The sequence below is a fragment of the Triturus cristatus genome, chromosome 10 (assembly GCF_964204655.1).
Source record: "Triturus cristatus chromosome 10, aTriCri1.1, whole genome shotgun sequence".
NCBI lineage: Eukaryota > Metazoa > Chordata > Amphibia > Caudata > Salamandridae > Triturus > Triturus cristatus.
In genome coordinates this window covers 448,781,184-448,797,599 of record NC_140593.1, presented here as the reverse complement: position 1 = coordinate 448,797,599, position 16,416 = coordinate 448,781,184, and the positions used below count along the sequence as shown (strand labels likewise).

The following is a 16,416-nucleotide window of genomic DNA, read 5'->3' as shown; positions in this document are numbered from 1 at the left end:
TTTGAAATAAAGCATTTCTTTAAGAATCATCCCACGGAGTCGGTGCCTGATTCGAATGCATGGAACCCGGTTTGGAGCTAATATATATATTACCTACTGGCGGTCGCCAGTAGGTAGTTATAGTTAGGACCCTGTTTCCATAGGAAAAGCGCAACATTCTATTTTGAATAACTTTGGCGCCGGTCGACGAATCCTCGCCAAATTTTCAAAATAGGTGAGGCGCTGAGCTCCGCTCCTACCCTGAAAGTCTCAGGGGGATTCGTCAAGCGGGGGCTGAGATAAAAGGGGGGTCCCAAAACGCGTTTTTCCCATGCATTTTTCCATAGGACCTTTAGACACAGCTACAGCCCGAACGGCTGAACAGAGTTCCTTGAAATTTGGCAGAGAGGTAGTCCTCAGGTCAAGGAAGTGCCTTTTGTAGGTCTGGTGTAAATCTGTTCAGTAGTTCCTGAGAAAATAGCCTTTAAATCAATATATATATCTGAGCCAGCTTACGGTGCGCTTACGGTGCGCTTACCGTACGCGTACGGTGACGTGCGCGAGCGCGATTCTGATTGGCTGATAGATCTTAGTAAACATTCGAATCGGTCGAAACCAGGAAGCGGCGGCCGCCATTTTCTCTCTCGCACTCTGACAGGGGATTGAAAAACAAAGGGCAACAACATGTAAAGGGGCTGTTTAGACAGCTCCCAAGCACCTAGCCATATTGAGGGAGTCCCCAACGATCCCCCAAGTGAAAAAAGGCAATTTTATTTTTTTTGAAAATTTCGCCGATTACGCTTACCGTACGCGTACGGTAATAGATAATAAAAAAAATAAAAAAATATCCACACTCTCACCACCCCATGTGCAAATGGTGCCCGAAGTGCACCATTTGTGCATGGCATATCATATTAAAGCAAAACATATATTTTACCTGTCACAACGATGCTCATCATATGTCCTCCATGTGCGCACGGTGCGCGAAGCGCATCGTGCGTTCATGGCCCATCTAGCGTAACGTGGGCACGCGGTGCGCAAAGCGCACCGCGTGCTCACTGTGCGCACACGGAACGAACTGCGTTAAGTGGGCGCGCACGCCACGAATGGCGTAAAGTAACTTAGCATTTAAAAAACCGTACAAATTCACTGAAAAAACCATAGGTTTCACACACGTTATAGTTAGGAATTAGCATTTAAAAAACCTTGCAAATTCACTGAAAAAACCATAGGTTTCACACATGTTATAGTTAGCTGGACATTTTACTGATAAAAAACCAATGAAATTCCCCCGTTATAGGTACTGTAGGCAACTATAACTCACGCGACCGTAATCCTCTGCTGATGACATATGTGTCTTCATGAAAAAAATATTTGTAATATATGTATAGCGTGCGTTATAGTTGCCTACAGTAACTATAACGGGGGAATTTCATTGGTTTTTTATCAGTAAAATGTCCAGCTAACTATAACATGTGTGAAACCTATGGTTTTTTCAGTGAATATATATATATATATATATATATATATATATATATATATATATATATATATATATATATATATATATATATATATATATATATATATATATATTCATTTGAATGTTTCTTGAGATTATCTATATAACTCATGAGGATGCTATTGACTTGGCGATTCAATTGCATGTGGTTATTTAATTAATATGACATGTACTGCATATGTGTGAGAAGTTGGCCTGATGTATGATGTCACTAGTTCTAGTGTACACCTTATATCAGTCCAAATACCCTTATGGTGATTGGTTGTAAAGTCAACCTTATAGACCAGCTATCCTAGTGGTAGCATGGACAAGAGCAGTCTTAGGCTAAACTCTGAATGGCATGTGAAGCCAGCTGTGATACCATATATAATCCCTTGAATACCAAATGAAAGGACACCACAACAGATATATATATAAAATAAAGTGTATTTATTCTAGTCAAACCCTCAGCACTCTTTATGAGATTAGAGGTAAGTACAACACAGTCTTATTTAAGCATACATTAAGTCACACAGGTAAGTAATACAGTTAGGCCCTAGGGGCCACGCAAACCATATACTAAGTAAGTGGTATAAGAACCACTGTCACGGAAATAGAATAGGCCTAGGCCTAGGGAATCGCTGGGGCTACACTACACTAGCGTTAGTTAGGAAGTGGGAGGCCCACGGGATTCGTGTGCAGAGTGGAAACACTCACGCGTAATGCGTAAAAGTCAATAGCAATAGTACAGTTTAGAAAACGGTAGATTTAGGACACTTCCAGAGTAGCTAGGAAGTTGAGACTTGAAAACTAGACACTAGGATAGTCACTATCCTGATGAGCACCGGAGTACCCAAGTTACCTAGCCCACAGGCTGCGGGTGCATAGGGGTGAAGATGCGTCGTTTTCGTCGTCGACTCCTATGGATGCCTGAAGAAAGATGCTGACAGGCAGTCAGTGAAGAGTGTCCGGTGGATCCCAAGGCTGGGATCAAGAAGAGAAGAAACCTGCAAGCAGAAGGGACAGAGTCAAGGTCACTAGCCAGTGACCACGTGGAACCAGGAAGGAACCAGGCGATGTCGTGAAGATTGCAGGTGAAGGTGAAGCTTGTCGCTGCAGCCAGGAGGACCAGGAAGCGTCGAGGACGACCAGGACCAGGAGGCGAGCTGTCCCACGAAGGCTCTTGCTGTCGGCGGCGTCGACGTTGGACTAGGACTCACCAAGCCTTGGCAAGCGGAACCCACGAAGAACGGAGGACTTGCTTCTGGTGCAGACCAGGAAGGTCTGGGGTGCTTCTTCTTTGCGGAGAAGCAGGAGCCAGTCTGGAGGAGCCAAACCAGCGCAGAAGATTTCAGGGTGCGTCGTCACAAAGGCCACTAGCCAGCGGGCAAGCAACCGGACAGACGCGGCAAGCAGGAAAATGCTGAAGGGCCCCACGCAGGACTCGTGGAGTGTGGGGGGCTGATCTTCGGTGCAGATGGTGCTTGGGGTTGGGGCTTCTCAATCCCCGGTGCACAACTTCGAGGGTACCTCAGAAGCTGCGCTTTAAGTTACTAGCCACTTTTTCCAGGTAGCCGGTCCCACGTCGCTCGTCGCCTCCACGGATCTCAGCTCTGCTGTAGATGTGGATCAGGGTCGGAGAAGTCTGGAAGTCAAGGCTCTGGTCAGGCTCTGCAGTCGGTTCCTCGTAGAACGTGGGCAAAGCAAAGGGTAGTCTCTTGATGGTGCCTGTTTTCACAGGGTAGCCACTCCTTGGCTACAAGGGAGATTCTTCAGTCTTCTTCTTTCGTCGAATGTCGAAGGTCCAGAGTTTCTGTTCAGTTTTGCAGGTTCAGGATAATCTAAAGTCTTGAGGCCCAACTCCCACTCTTATACTAATCTGGGGGGCTGGGATACCTGCTAGGTCACGCCTTATGGGTGGGACCTGGGAGGGGGTGGTTACACCCACTTCCCTTTGTCCAGTTTCGCGCCAGAGCTGGGGCTGGAGTGCCCCAGCGCCGGTTTGAACTGGACTATGCAAGGAACACCTTGTGTGCCCCAGGCATGTCTCATTCCTTTCTGCCCACCCTGCCCCAATACACTAAAGGCTGTCTGGGGAGGTGCTAGCACCTCCCCAAGCAGGAAACCTATTGTCCAGGCCTCCCTGGCTGGGATCACTCCCAGCTGCAGGAGGTCAGACTTGTGTCGTGGCAGCAGAATCCATTTTGTGATGCTGAGGCTTTGGTCAGAGGCTAACAGTTGAAGTATGATTTTAACATGTCTTTCCCTCTAGAAGGGGGGAATAATATTCTCATGTCCAGAAATGGCATTGGGGTATTATTCCACAGTGTTAGACACCTTACACGACATGTTTCGATAAAGTCAAACCATAGTTACCATAACCGTCTAAGATTATAAGGCACTTTAAGAGTATATGGTAGGCTATATCATAGAACAGCTATAAGGACAAGGTTCCGAAAGCTGCAGACAGGCTCAGCTCATGCTAGAGCACCATCTCACATGTTACCAAGCACTCTGCCTCCAGGATTGTCAAGGCCTGCCATAGGAGTGACTGATAGGTACACATGTGTCTATATGTAAGTTAGGTATAGGAATACTACACCTAAGCAAGGGGTGATTACACGACCTTGCCCCAGCTGAGTGATCAGCCAGTTGTGTCAAAATGGAAGGCCAGGCCAGGGGTGGCATAATACATGCTGCAGCCCCTGGTAGGCCTAGGGTACACCTATGCCCTGGGTACCTAGGGTACACTGTACAGGGGCCAATAAGGTGATCCTATCCAAATGGGTTATGCACCTAAAGTACATAGTAGTAATTTAGAGAGAGAACAGCAGGGCTGTGGGTCTGATTAGCAGGCCCACAGCCACCTCTAAGTCGAAAACCAGTAAAGCAAAAGCAAAAAGTGGGGGTGAACATAGAAAGCAGACCCTACTCTCCTACACAACCCCCCCCCAAACTTAGGGACATTAAACTAACCTTGACCAGTTGAGTCTTCATGTTCTAAGTGGAAATATCTGGAGAGTCCATCTGCATTGGCATGGTCAGTCCCAGGTCTATGTTCCACTGTGAAGTCCATCCCCTGTAGGGAAATGGACCACCTAAGAAGTTTGGGATTTTCACCCTTCATCTGATTTAGCCACAAGAGGGGCTTATGGTCTGTCTGAATCTTGAAGTGAGTGCCAAACAAGTATGGCCTCAGCTTCTTCAGGGCCCAAACCACAGCAAAGGCCTCCCTCTCAATAGCTGACCAACGTTTCTCTCTAGGGGTCAGCCTTCTACTTATAAAAGCAATGGGCTGGTCTTGACCATCTACATTCAGTTGTGAAAGAACAGCTCCCACACCTAACTCAGAAGCATCTGTCTGGACAATGAACTCTTTGGAGTAGTCTGGACTTTTCAGAATAGGTGCACTGCACATGGCCTGCTTCAGGTCATCAAATGCTTTTTGACAGCTTACTGTCCACTGAACTTTCTTTGGCATCTTCTTGGAGGTCAAGTCATTAAGTGGTGTCACTATGGACCCATAGTTCTTAACAAACTTTCTGTAGTACCCAGTCAGGCCCAAGAAAGCTCTGACCTGAGTCTGGGTAGTTGGAGGAGCCCAGTCCTTTATGGTCTGGATCTTGCTCTCCAGTGGTTGAACCTGACTCCCACCAACTAGGTGGCCCAGGTATACAACCTTGCTCTGCCCTATCTGGCACTTAGTGGCCTTGATAGTGAGGCCTGCCTTTTGCAGGGTCTCTAAAACATTCCTCAGGTGGACCAGGTGATCCTCCCAGGTGGAGCTAAAGACAGCAATATCATCAAGATAAGCTGCACAATAATCATCCAACCCAGTAAGGACTTGATTCACCAACCTTTGGAAAGTGGCAGGTGCATTCTTCAAACCAAAGGGCATTACCACAAATTGATAATGTCCTCCTGGGGTCGAGAAAGCAGTTTTGGCCTTTGCACTCTCAGCTAGTCTGATTTGCCAGTAGCCTGCTGTTAGGTCAAATGTGCTCAAAAACTTAGCAGCTGCCAGTCTGTCAATGAGCTCATCTGCCCTAGGTATTTGGTGGGCATCTGTCCTAGTAACAGCATTGAGACCTCTGTAGTCCACGCAAAACCTCATCTCTCTCTTACCATCTCTGGTGTGAGGTTTTGGCACAAGAACTACAGGACTAGCCCAAGGGCTCTCTGAAGGTTCAATGACTCCCAGCTCCAACATCTTTTGTACCTCAACTTTTATGCAGTCCCTGACATGGTCAGGTTGCCTGTAGATTTTACTCTTCACAGGCAGACTGTCACCAGTGTCCACCTCATGGGTGCACCAGTTTGTCTGACTTGGGGTCAGAGAGAACATATGTCTGTAGGATTGCAGAACCTGTCTGCAGTCCTGTTGCTGATGGACAGTGAGGCTGTCAGAAAAGACCACACCATCAACTGAGCCATCATCAGGGTTCTGAGTCAACAGGTCTGGGAGAGGGTCACTCTCTTCCTCCTGCCCCTCATCTGTAGCCATGAGTAGCCCCATGTCTGCCCTGTCAACATATGCCTTCAATCTGTTGACATGAAGCACCCTGGGGGGCTTCTGGGAGTCCCAAGGTCCACCAAGTAGGTGACTTCTCCCTTTTTCTCAACAATAGTGTGGAGTCCAGACCATTTGTCTTGGAGTGCTGCTGGGGCCACTGGCTCCAACACCCACACTTTCTGTCCTGGCTGGTAAACAGTCAGTACAGCCTTTTGGTCATGCCAAGCTTTTTGGAGTTCTTGGCTTGCCTCAAGGTTTTTGGAAGCCTTCTTCATATACTCTGCCATCCTGGAGCGGAGACCAAGTACATAATCCACTATGTCTAGTTTGGGTTGTCTGAGAGGTCTCTCCCATCCTTCCTTCACCAAACACAGGGGTCCTCTTACAGGATGCTCAAACAAAAGCTCAAAAGGGCTGTAGCCAACCCCCTTTTGTGGGACCTCTCTGTAAGCAAACAGAGGGCAGGGTAAAAGGATGTCCCATCTTCGCCTAAGCTTGTCTGGTAATCCTTTTATCATTCCCTTTAGGGTCTTGTTGTATCTCTCAACAAGCCCATTGCACTGTGGGTGATAGGGTGTGGTGAACTTATAGTTAACACCACACTCCTTCCACATTGCAGTCAAGTATCCTGACATGAAGTTGGTACCTCTGTCAGAAATGACCTCCTTTGGAAAGCCCACTCTGGAGAATACTCCAAGCAGGGCCCTTGCCACAACAGGAGCTGTTGTGGTCCTCAGGGGAATTGCTTCTGGGTACCTGGTGGCATGGTCCACTATCACCAGTATGAATCTGTGCCCAGATGCTGTTTGTGGGTTCATTGGTCCTACAATATCTATGCCCACTCTTTCAAAGGGGACCCCCACCACAGGTAGTGGTATGAGGGGGGCCTTTGTGGTGCCACCTGATTTGCCACTGGCTTGGCAGGTGACACAGGAGCGACAAAACTCCTTAGTATCTTCTGACATATGGGGCCAGTGAAAGTGAGGGACAAGCCTGTCCCAAGTCTTATCTGGCCTAGATGTCCTGCAAGGGGAATATCATGGGCCAAGGTTAGAAGGAAGCCTCTGAACTTCAGTGGTATGACCAACCTCCTGGATGCACCAGGCTTGGGGTCTCTAGCCTCTGCATACAGTAGCCCTTCATCCCAATACACTCTATGGGTACCTTGAGCATTCCCTGCAGCCTCAGCAGCAGCCAGCTGTCTGAGGGGTTCAAGAGAGGGGCAGTCTAATTGAGCCTGCCTCAGATCTGCCCTTGAAGGTCCCCCTGTCCCAAGAAACTCAACCTGATCAGGCTCAAGTTCTTCTAGGACAGTTCCTTCAGGGCTCTCAGAATCATCCTCCTGGGAGGGCTGATCCACCACCTGAGGCAGGGGGGAAGGCACAGCCTTAACCCTACTGCTCTTTCTCTTGGGTTGTGACTGGTCCATAGTTTCAGGATCCAGCACTTGTTCAGTGGTGCACTTTTTGGCCTATGACCTGGTCACAGCAAGGACATGTGCATCTATCCCCAGCATTTCTGCATGGGTCCTATACTCCACTTCAGACCAAACTGAAGTTTCAAGATCATTGCCCAGTAAACACTCTACAGGAAGGTCTGAACTAACAACAACTTTCTTGAGGCCAGTTACCCCTCCCCAGGAGAAGTTAACAATAGCCACACCATGGGAGGTAGTGGCATTGCTAGCGTTGGTCACTAGGTAATTCTCACCTAGTATGATCTGTCCAGGGTCCACAAAAGCAGGTGTCACCATTGTGACACTAGCTCCAGTGTCCCTGTAGGCCTGAGCCATTCTTTGGTTGATAAAAGGTGTCTGTCTGTACTTGCCCAGGTTACTGGGGCCTACAGTAGAGGACAAAGCTAAGTCCCCATCACAGATCAGAACAGCCTGAGTAGGTACTCTGACTAGGCCAGAATCCTCCTCAGTTCCCAGGGTTAACCCTACTACACCCTTTTGCTGGGAACCACCACTTACAGCTGAACTAGGGGGTACAGTTGCCTTAGGGGCAATGGTGGCTGGGGGCTTATCCTTTTTGGTGCACTCACTAAACCAATGTGAGTTGGACTTACAATAGTTGCACCATGGTTTCTTTTGGCCATCTTTCTTTTTATCCTTTTTGGGACCACCCTCCCCCTGAGCCTTTTGGGGGCCTGGTGAAGACTTCTGGTCTTTTTGTTTCTGCTCATTACCCTTCTGGTCTGCCTTTTTCTGATCACCGCCCTGGTTCTGGTTTTTCTGCTTAACTCTAGTCCTGACCCATCTATCTGCCTTCTTTCCCAATTCTTGGGGAGAAGTCAGATCAGAATCAATCAGGTGTTGATGCAATAGCTGGTTTTGACAGTTGTTAAGTATTTGTTCTCTCATGATCAAATTATACAATCCTGTATAGTCCTTAACCTTACTTCCCATTAGCCAGCCTTCCAGAGCCTTAGTGGCACAATCTACAAAGTCAGTCCAGTCCTGAGTCTGTGTCTTCTGGGTATCCCTGAACAACAACCTGTATTGTTCAGTGGTTAGGCCAAACCCATCAATCAGAGCACTCTTCAGGACAGTGTAATTATCTGCATCCTCATCACTAACTGTGAGGAGCTTGTCTCTGCCTTTCTCAGAGAAGGAGAGCCACAAGATAGCTGCCCACTGACTTTGGGGTACCTGCTGTACTTTGCAAGCTCTCTCCAAAGCAGTTATCCATTTGTGGATGTCATCCCCACACTTGTAGGGAGGGACAATCTTGCTCAGGTTTCTATTATCATAGTGCCTGTCTCTATCCTTAGGGATATTGCTGCCACCAGTGGGTTCTGACCCACTCAACTTTTGTTCTCTAGCCAGAGCAAGCTTCTCCTTGGCAAGGGCAAGTTCTTCCCTCTGAATCCTCAGATTAGCTTCCCTCATTCTGGCTTCATGCTCCTTTCTCTCAGGGGAAGTCATTCCCCTGTGAGAGGAAGCATTAGAGATGTTAGAGACATGGGAGTGGATGGATTCCCTTGAAGGGGATCTGTCCCTCCTGCTTCTCTGTGTAAGCCTACTTGGGGGTCTGTAAGGGGGGACCCCATGCAAACTCCCATGTAAGCTTAGGTTAGCCTGGCTAAGTCTTCCTACTTGGCCCTGGCTGTCTACCTCTTCATCTGAAGTCTCCTCTGACTCCTCTGTGGTGGGTAGACCCTCCTATGTACCTAGGGTACCTGCCTGAGATGCCCTAAGAATGTCATACTCCTCTAGGAGTTGTCTTAACTGAAGGAGGGTAGGGTTTGCACCCTGTTTTATTCCTCTGCAGGTACACAAGTGTCTCATCTCCTGGAATGTTAAGGTATCATATCTAGAGGGGGTCTTTTGCAGACCTGATCCTCCTGAGAGAGCATCTACTTGATCTCCTCTCAGAGACATGATCTAGTGAGGGTGTGGTGTGTGCACCTACCTACACTAGTTGTATCTACTAAACCTCTCTAGTAGTTGTAGTCAGGGTGTGTTATTCCCTTCAACCTACAACTACAAAGTCCAGTAGGACTTAAGTATTATAATCTATGTTATATGTACCTAGACAATATCTGTGTGATCTTTCAATTTAGTATCTCAAGATTACAATGGTATTACAACAGCAAGCTCAGATCCCAACCGCTGCTCACCAATGTGAGAAGTTGGCCTGATGTATGATGTCACTAGTTCTAGTGTACACCTTATATCAGTCCAAATACCCTTATGGTGATTGGTTGTAAAGTCAACCTTATAGACCAGCTATCCTAGTGGTAGCATGGACAAGAGCAGTCTTAGGCTAAACTCTGAATGGCATGTGAAGCCAGCTGTGATACCATATATAATCCCTTGAATACCAAATGAAAGGACACCACAACAGATATATATATAAAATAAAGTGTATTTATTCTAGTCAAACCCTCAGCACTCTTTATGAGATTAGAGGTAAGTACAACACAGTCTTATTTAAGCATACATTAAGTCACACAGGTAAGTAATACAGTTAGGCCCTAGGGGCCACGCAAACCATATACTAAGTAAGTGGTATAAGAACCACTGTCACGGAAATAGAATAGGCCTAGGCCTAGGGAATCGCTGGGGCTACACTACACTAGCGTTAGTTAGGAAGTGGGAGGCCCACGGGATTCGTGTGCAGAGTGGAAACACTCACGCGTAATGCGTAAAAGTCAATAGCAATAGTACAGTTTAGAAAACGGTAGATTTAGGACACTTCCGGAGTAGCTAGGAAGTTGAGACTTGAAAACTAGACACTAGGATAGTCACTATCCTGATGAGCACCGGAGTACCCAAGTTACCTAGCCCACAGGCTGCGGGTGCATAGGGGTGAAGATGCGTCGTTTTCGTCGTCGACTCCTATGGATGCCTGAAGAAAGATGCTGACAGGCAGTCAGTGAAGAGTGTCCGGTGGATCCCAAGGCTGGGATCAAGAAGAGAAGAAACCTGCAAGCAGAAGGGACAGAGTCAAGGTCACTAGCCAGTGACCACGTGGAACCAGGAAGGAACCAGGCGATGTCGTGAAGATTGCAGGTGAAGGTGAAGCTTGTCGCTGCAGCCAGGAGGACCAGGAAGCGTCGAGGACGACCAGGACCAGGAGGCGAGCTGTCCCACGAAGGCTCTTGCTGTCGGCGGCGGCGAAGTTGGACTAGGACTCACCAAGCCTTGGCAAGCGGAACCCACGAAGAACGGAGGACTTGCTTCTGGTGCAGACCAGGAAGGTCTGGGGTGCTTCTTCTTTGCGGAGAAGCGGGAGCCAGTCTGGAGGAGCCAAACCAGCGCAGAAGATTTCAGGGTGCGTCGTCACAAAGGCCACTAGCCAGCGGGCAAGCAACCGGACAGACGCGGCAAGCAGGAAAATGCTGAAGGGCCCCACGCAGGACTCGTGGAGTGTGGGGGGCTGATCTTCGGTGCAGATGGTGCTTGGGGTTGGGGCTTCTCAATCCCCGGTGCACAACTTCGAGGGTACCTCAGAAGCTGCGCTTTAAGTTACTAGCCACTTTTTCCAGGTAGCCGGTCCCACGTCGCTCGTCGCCTCCACGGATCTCAGCTCTGCTGTAGATGTGGATCAGGGTCGGAGAAGTCTGGAAGTCAAGGCTCTGGTCAGGCTCTGCAGTCGGTTCCTCGTAGAACGTGGGCAAAGCAAAGGGTAGTCTCTTGATGGTGCCTGTTTGCACAGGGTAGCCACTCCTTGGCTACAAGGGAGATTCTTCAGTCTTCTTCTTTCGTCGAATGTCGAAGGTCCAGAGTTTCTGTTCAGTTTTGCAGGTTCAGGATAATCTAAAGTCTTGAGGCCCAACTCCCACTCTTATACTAATCTGGAGGGCTGGGATACCTGCTAGGTCACGCCTTATGGGTGGGACCTGGGAGGGGGTGGTTACACCCACTTCCCTTTGTCCAGTTTCGCGCCAGAGCTGGGGCTGGAGTGCCCCAGCGCCGGTTTGAACTGGACTATGCAAGGAACACCTTGTGTGCCCCAGGCATGTCTCATTCCTTTCAGCCCACCCTGCCCCAATACACTAAAGGCTGTCTGGGGAGGTGCTAGCACCTCCCCAAGCAGGAAACCTATTGTCCAGGCCTCCCTGGCTGGGATCACTCCCAGCTGCAGGAGGTCAGACTTGTGTCGTGGCAGCAGCATCCATTTTGTGATGCTGAGGCTTTGGTCAGAGGCTAACAGTTGAAGTATGATTTTAACATGTCTTTCCCTCTAGAAGGGGGGAATAATATTCTCATGTCCAGAAATGGCATGGGGGTATTATTCCACAGTGTTAGACACCTTACACGACATGTTTCGATAAAGCCAAACCATAGTTACCATAACCGTCTAAGATTATAAGGCACTTTAAGAGTATATGGTAGGCTATATCATAGAACAGCTATAAGGACAAGGTTCCGAAAGCTGCAGACAGGCTCAGCTCATGCTAGAGCACCATCTCACATGTTACCAAGCACTCTGCCTCCAGGATTGTCAAGGCCTGCCATAGGAGTGACTGATAGGTACACATGTGTCTATATGTAAGTTAGGTATAGGAATACTACACCTAAGCAAGGGGTGATTACACGACCTTGCCCCAGCTGAGTGATCAGCCAGTTGTGTCAAAATGGAAGGCCAGGCCAGGGGTGGCATAATACATGCTGCAGCCCCTGGTAGGCCTAGGGTACACCTATGCCCTGGGTACCTAGGGTACACTGTACAGGGGCCAATAAGGTGATCCTATCCAAATGGGTTATGCACCTAAAGTACATAGTAGTAATTTAGAGAGAGAACAGCAGGGCTGTGGGTCTGATTAGCAGGCCCACAGCCACCTCTAAGTCGAAAACCAGTAAAGCAAAAGCAAAAAGTGGGGGTGAACATAGAAAGCAGACCCTACTCTCCTACAATATGCTTATGGGAAATGTTGTTGGTATACCCGTTCGCCTCAAAGGCACGGAAAAAATGGGGGGAATCTGACGTCAGTGGAGTCGCGTACATAGCCATGGTATGACGTTCTCGTCGGCGTGGGTGATCTGTGTAGAAAGGTTTCAGTGTAATGCTGTGCATGGGGTATATTTAGAAGGTGAGAAATCCACAGGCAGAAACTGTATCCACCAGAAAAAGTGTTACTAAAGGTAAGTACTCGTTCTTTAGTGCAAAATGCATCATCTCATCAGTTTTTGACCCAAGGACTTATTTTGCACTAAAAGTCCTCATGGTTGCAACATACTCATCATTCATCAAGCCTCAGTGGAACCTAAATCCAATCCTGACATTCCTTAATTGCATAACATTCGAGCGTGTGCACAGTTGCTTGCTAGGGCTTCTGATGATCATGAACGACATAGGTATCACTGTCAATTCGGCACTCCAAGTAAATGATCTACGGGGGATCTCCATGCAACCTCTCTGCACCACTTACTTTCCAGGCAAAATGGTGCCGTGGACCTAGTCATCCATCCTGCCAAAGGTGATATTGCCCTTCCTTGTCAGTCAGTTGATTGACTTGGTGAAATTTTTCCCTCCACCACAAAAAGAGAAGAGGCTTCATCTGCTTGACCCAAGAGAGCTTTGAGCTTCTACAATGACTGTATGAGAGGCTATCATGTAGATTATCAACTCTTTGTGGGGCTCACTGTGACCATCAAAGGTGAGGCAGTTTAAAAGAGGACTCTGACCAGGTGGATAGTCCTCAGCATTAAAAGCTGATAAGCTCTGGCTAAAGAACCCCCACAAAAACCTGCTGGCTTATTCCACTGGACCTAAGGCTGCCTTTATGGCGTTAGCAACTGGATGCCTCTTCTAGATACCTACCAGACCAGACTGTAATGTAGGCATCAGTGCATACTTTCACAAAACACTTCTGCCTTGACAGCCAGATCTAACGGGCATGCCATGTTGCCCACTCAGTCCTGCAAGACTTCCTAATCTGAGCATTCACTCCTCAGACCATACACTTTTGATTAACTACTTCTGTGTTATCTTTTCTATAAATGAGAAATCTACCGTTAATTAGAAGTATATGTAAAATGAAAAAGCCACTTACCTTTGGTAATGCTCTTTTGTGTAGGTACTGTTTTTAACTGCAGATTCCTCACCAACCCGTCCACCTCCTTGTTCTGGGTAATTGACTTATGTACATCAAAGTTATATTTTGGCACACTGTCACCTGCAATTTGTTTGAAGTGATCCGCTTCGGCGGGCAGAGAAGGAGAACGTCAAGAAACTAACATCAGCGTGCAGAACCAGCACTTTAATGTGGGTCTGCCCATCACTTCAAGGGCAGTGGAAAGTCACTGCAGCCCAATAAGTTGCCAATTACTGGTGCATGGAAAAAAAATCTCCAGATTCAGTCTTGCGCTAGGGAATATTTTAAAGGTGAGGAATTTGTTAGAAAGAATATCCACTAGAAAGAGCATTACCAAAGGTAAGTAACTTATATTACTGATGGCTATGCATCTTCCCTCAGATTCCTTCTCGTCCTCTAACTGCTCCACTTCTGACTGGTGGGAACTTTTAGCTGTTACTTGGTCCATTGTCTTCAACTTTGACACTGATAGGATGTGGAAAAACTTAGCAGATGTCACCAGTGCTTGTGACTGATTATTGGGTGTTCATGATAACTGAAGCTTTGTGGACTGGCAGCAAAGGCAAGCAACTTCTGATGCCCGTGAAAGCTACTTATGAGGATTATTTCCAAGTCCAATCTGACATTTCAAATGATTCACGTTAGGAACTGGTAAGAAGATGCATAGTAATCTGATATAAATTTACCAAAGATAAGGTTTCCTTAGTTATTTTGTTTTTTTTACATAGAACATATTTGTTTTAATGAATGAGTCTGCTGCTTTCTTTTGTTTTTACCTTTAATGAGTTCAATAAAAGGCTAGAATAATCTTGTCAAGCTTGACAAAAAAAGAACAAGTAACTCATCCTGCAATCATTTTATCTTTTTATGTACTTTTATGTAGCATTTACAATTGAACAGTACCAGCAACACTTACTGCAACTGGCATTAATGCAGAAGCACCAGCTTGGCCAAATTCATCTGCAGCAAGCAAATTGCAACATCACAGCAAAGCATTCACAGGTGAGTGATTTTATTTAGGCTAATCTTGTGCCTTGATCTTAACCGTCTGTTTCCGTCACTTAGAATTGGATTACTTCAGGTTCTGCATCGTAGGATTCTCACTGAACATTGAATATTCCCAGCTGTGAGCGGGGTAACCGGAACACTTGTACATAATAACTGATGTTGGAGGTAGCCACCTAATGTTGAACAGTCTGGTGAGCCCTTCATAAGTCTGTGACAGGCCAACTTTAACTGCATTTTTTCTACATAAAAGACTATAATAATATGATATCCATTATAACTCTCAACCACATGGTAGTATTCAAAATGTGTACTATAATGTAAGATCACCTAAATCCCCCGCTGTAACTGTAGAGAAAAAATGAAGCGAATGGTGTCTGTCAGGTCCTCAAGTACATTACCTGCACTCAAAATGGACCTTCGCTTTAAGAGACCCAGCAGCTCCATTTTCCCAGCATGCACTGTACAGGCAGTTTTCCTCCAAGCCCAATGTTCTTTTTACCAGCTCGTGCTGACTTAATCTCAGAACACTTCAGTTTCATAAACCAATCTTTCTTTCTGAGAGTTTTTTCTTCAGAAAGTTACCATTTCCTACTTCACTCGAAGTCTTTTGAAGAATTTAACATCGTTCTTAATTTTTAACACCATCAGGAGTGTTTGTCTTCTAAACCACCCTCACTTTTTGTGAAGTGCCCCTCCTGTGAAAGGAAAAAGACTACTTCTGACCCACATAGATTATCCAGTATATGGGTATCTTTCATAGATTCACATGCCTGAATAATTCCCCGTCGTCGAGATGGGAGTCCCACGGTAAAATATTCAAGCAGTGCTTTAAAAACTTAATAGGCTATAAAGGCCCAAGGCCATCTAAACAGTTGCCTATCTATGTCTATTTAGTCCTTTTAAAAAGGACTAAATGTTGGAATCCAGCTAATCGGCTGTTAGTACCCTCTAGAACACTCCCAGCAGAAGAAATTCTCTTCAGATTTTCACCGCACATTGTGTGGAAGGGAGTCTCCCTGAGTGCTACTTAGTTTTTCTCTTCAACTTTCTCAAATTATGACATCATTTCAGGCAGAAAAGGCCTTTTCCGCCCATGTAAAACCTGTGGCAAGGAAAGAGTCCATGTGGATGATCCACATAAGGAGTATATTTATTGCCTTTACCTAAGGCATGAAGTGAGAGAATGTAAGATCTGCCGCACCTTCTCAAATAAAACCCTCAAGGACAGAGAGGGAACGTTGTTATTGTCGCTTCAGACCACTAAACACCAGTTGCATTCTTCTGACGAGGAAGATGACAGAGCCTCTACATCCCATAAGAGGGTCAGATCGAAGGACAGTTCCTCAGGTGAAGGAAGAAAGCATCATAAGCCTTCCCAGGACTCCAAAACTTCAAACACTCCTCTGAGCTGGCATTATCTGTGCCTTCTACGCCTGTCAGGAAGGAAGGAGATCGTCCTGGCGCCTCCTCATCAGTTCCTGTGAGTAAGAAAACCCTCAAAAATTAATTGGCGACGACGCTTCCTCTCTCGTCGGCGACATTCTGTGTTACATCGACTACGCTGTCATTGACGGCAACTTTGACGACGACGGCGATCCAGGCTCCTATACTATCTAATGGAGTCTCTGCATCGACGATGAGGACCCCATCATCATCTTGGACCATTGACGCTCCTTCATCGACTAAGATGCTGTCAGCGAAGATCCAGACGACGACCGATTTGTCGACGAGTGTTCCGACGACGACATCGACAAAGATACCATCGATAAGGATACTGTCAATGACGACACTGTCTACGATGGGATTTCCTGTTCTTATGATTTCTGCACCGTCTACGCCACCGTCGACGAGGATTACTCAAGCCACC

The 16,416-nt window shown here is 46.9% G+C and overlaps 1 protein-coding gene across 2 annotated transcripts in view; it reads left to right on the top strand.

The window, feature by feature from the left end:
* Nucleotides 1-16,416, top strand: part of EPC1 (enhancer of polycomb 1) — a 1,219,015-nt gene that overhangs the window by 978,981 nt on the left and 223,618 nt on the right. For both annotated transcript variants that reach the window (XM_085631852.1, XM_085631851.1), the window contains exon 11: nt 14,425-14,543. In XM_085631852.1, the coding sequence (XP_085487978.1) occupies nt 14,425-14,543 (119 nt within the window). The remainder of the gene's footprint in view (nt 1-14,424; nt 14,544-16,416) is intronic.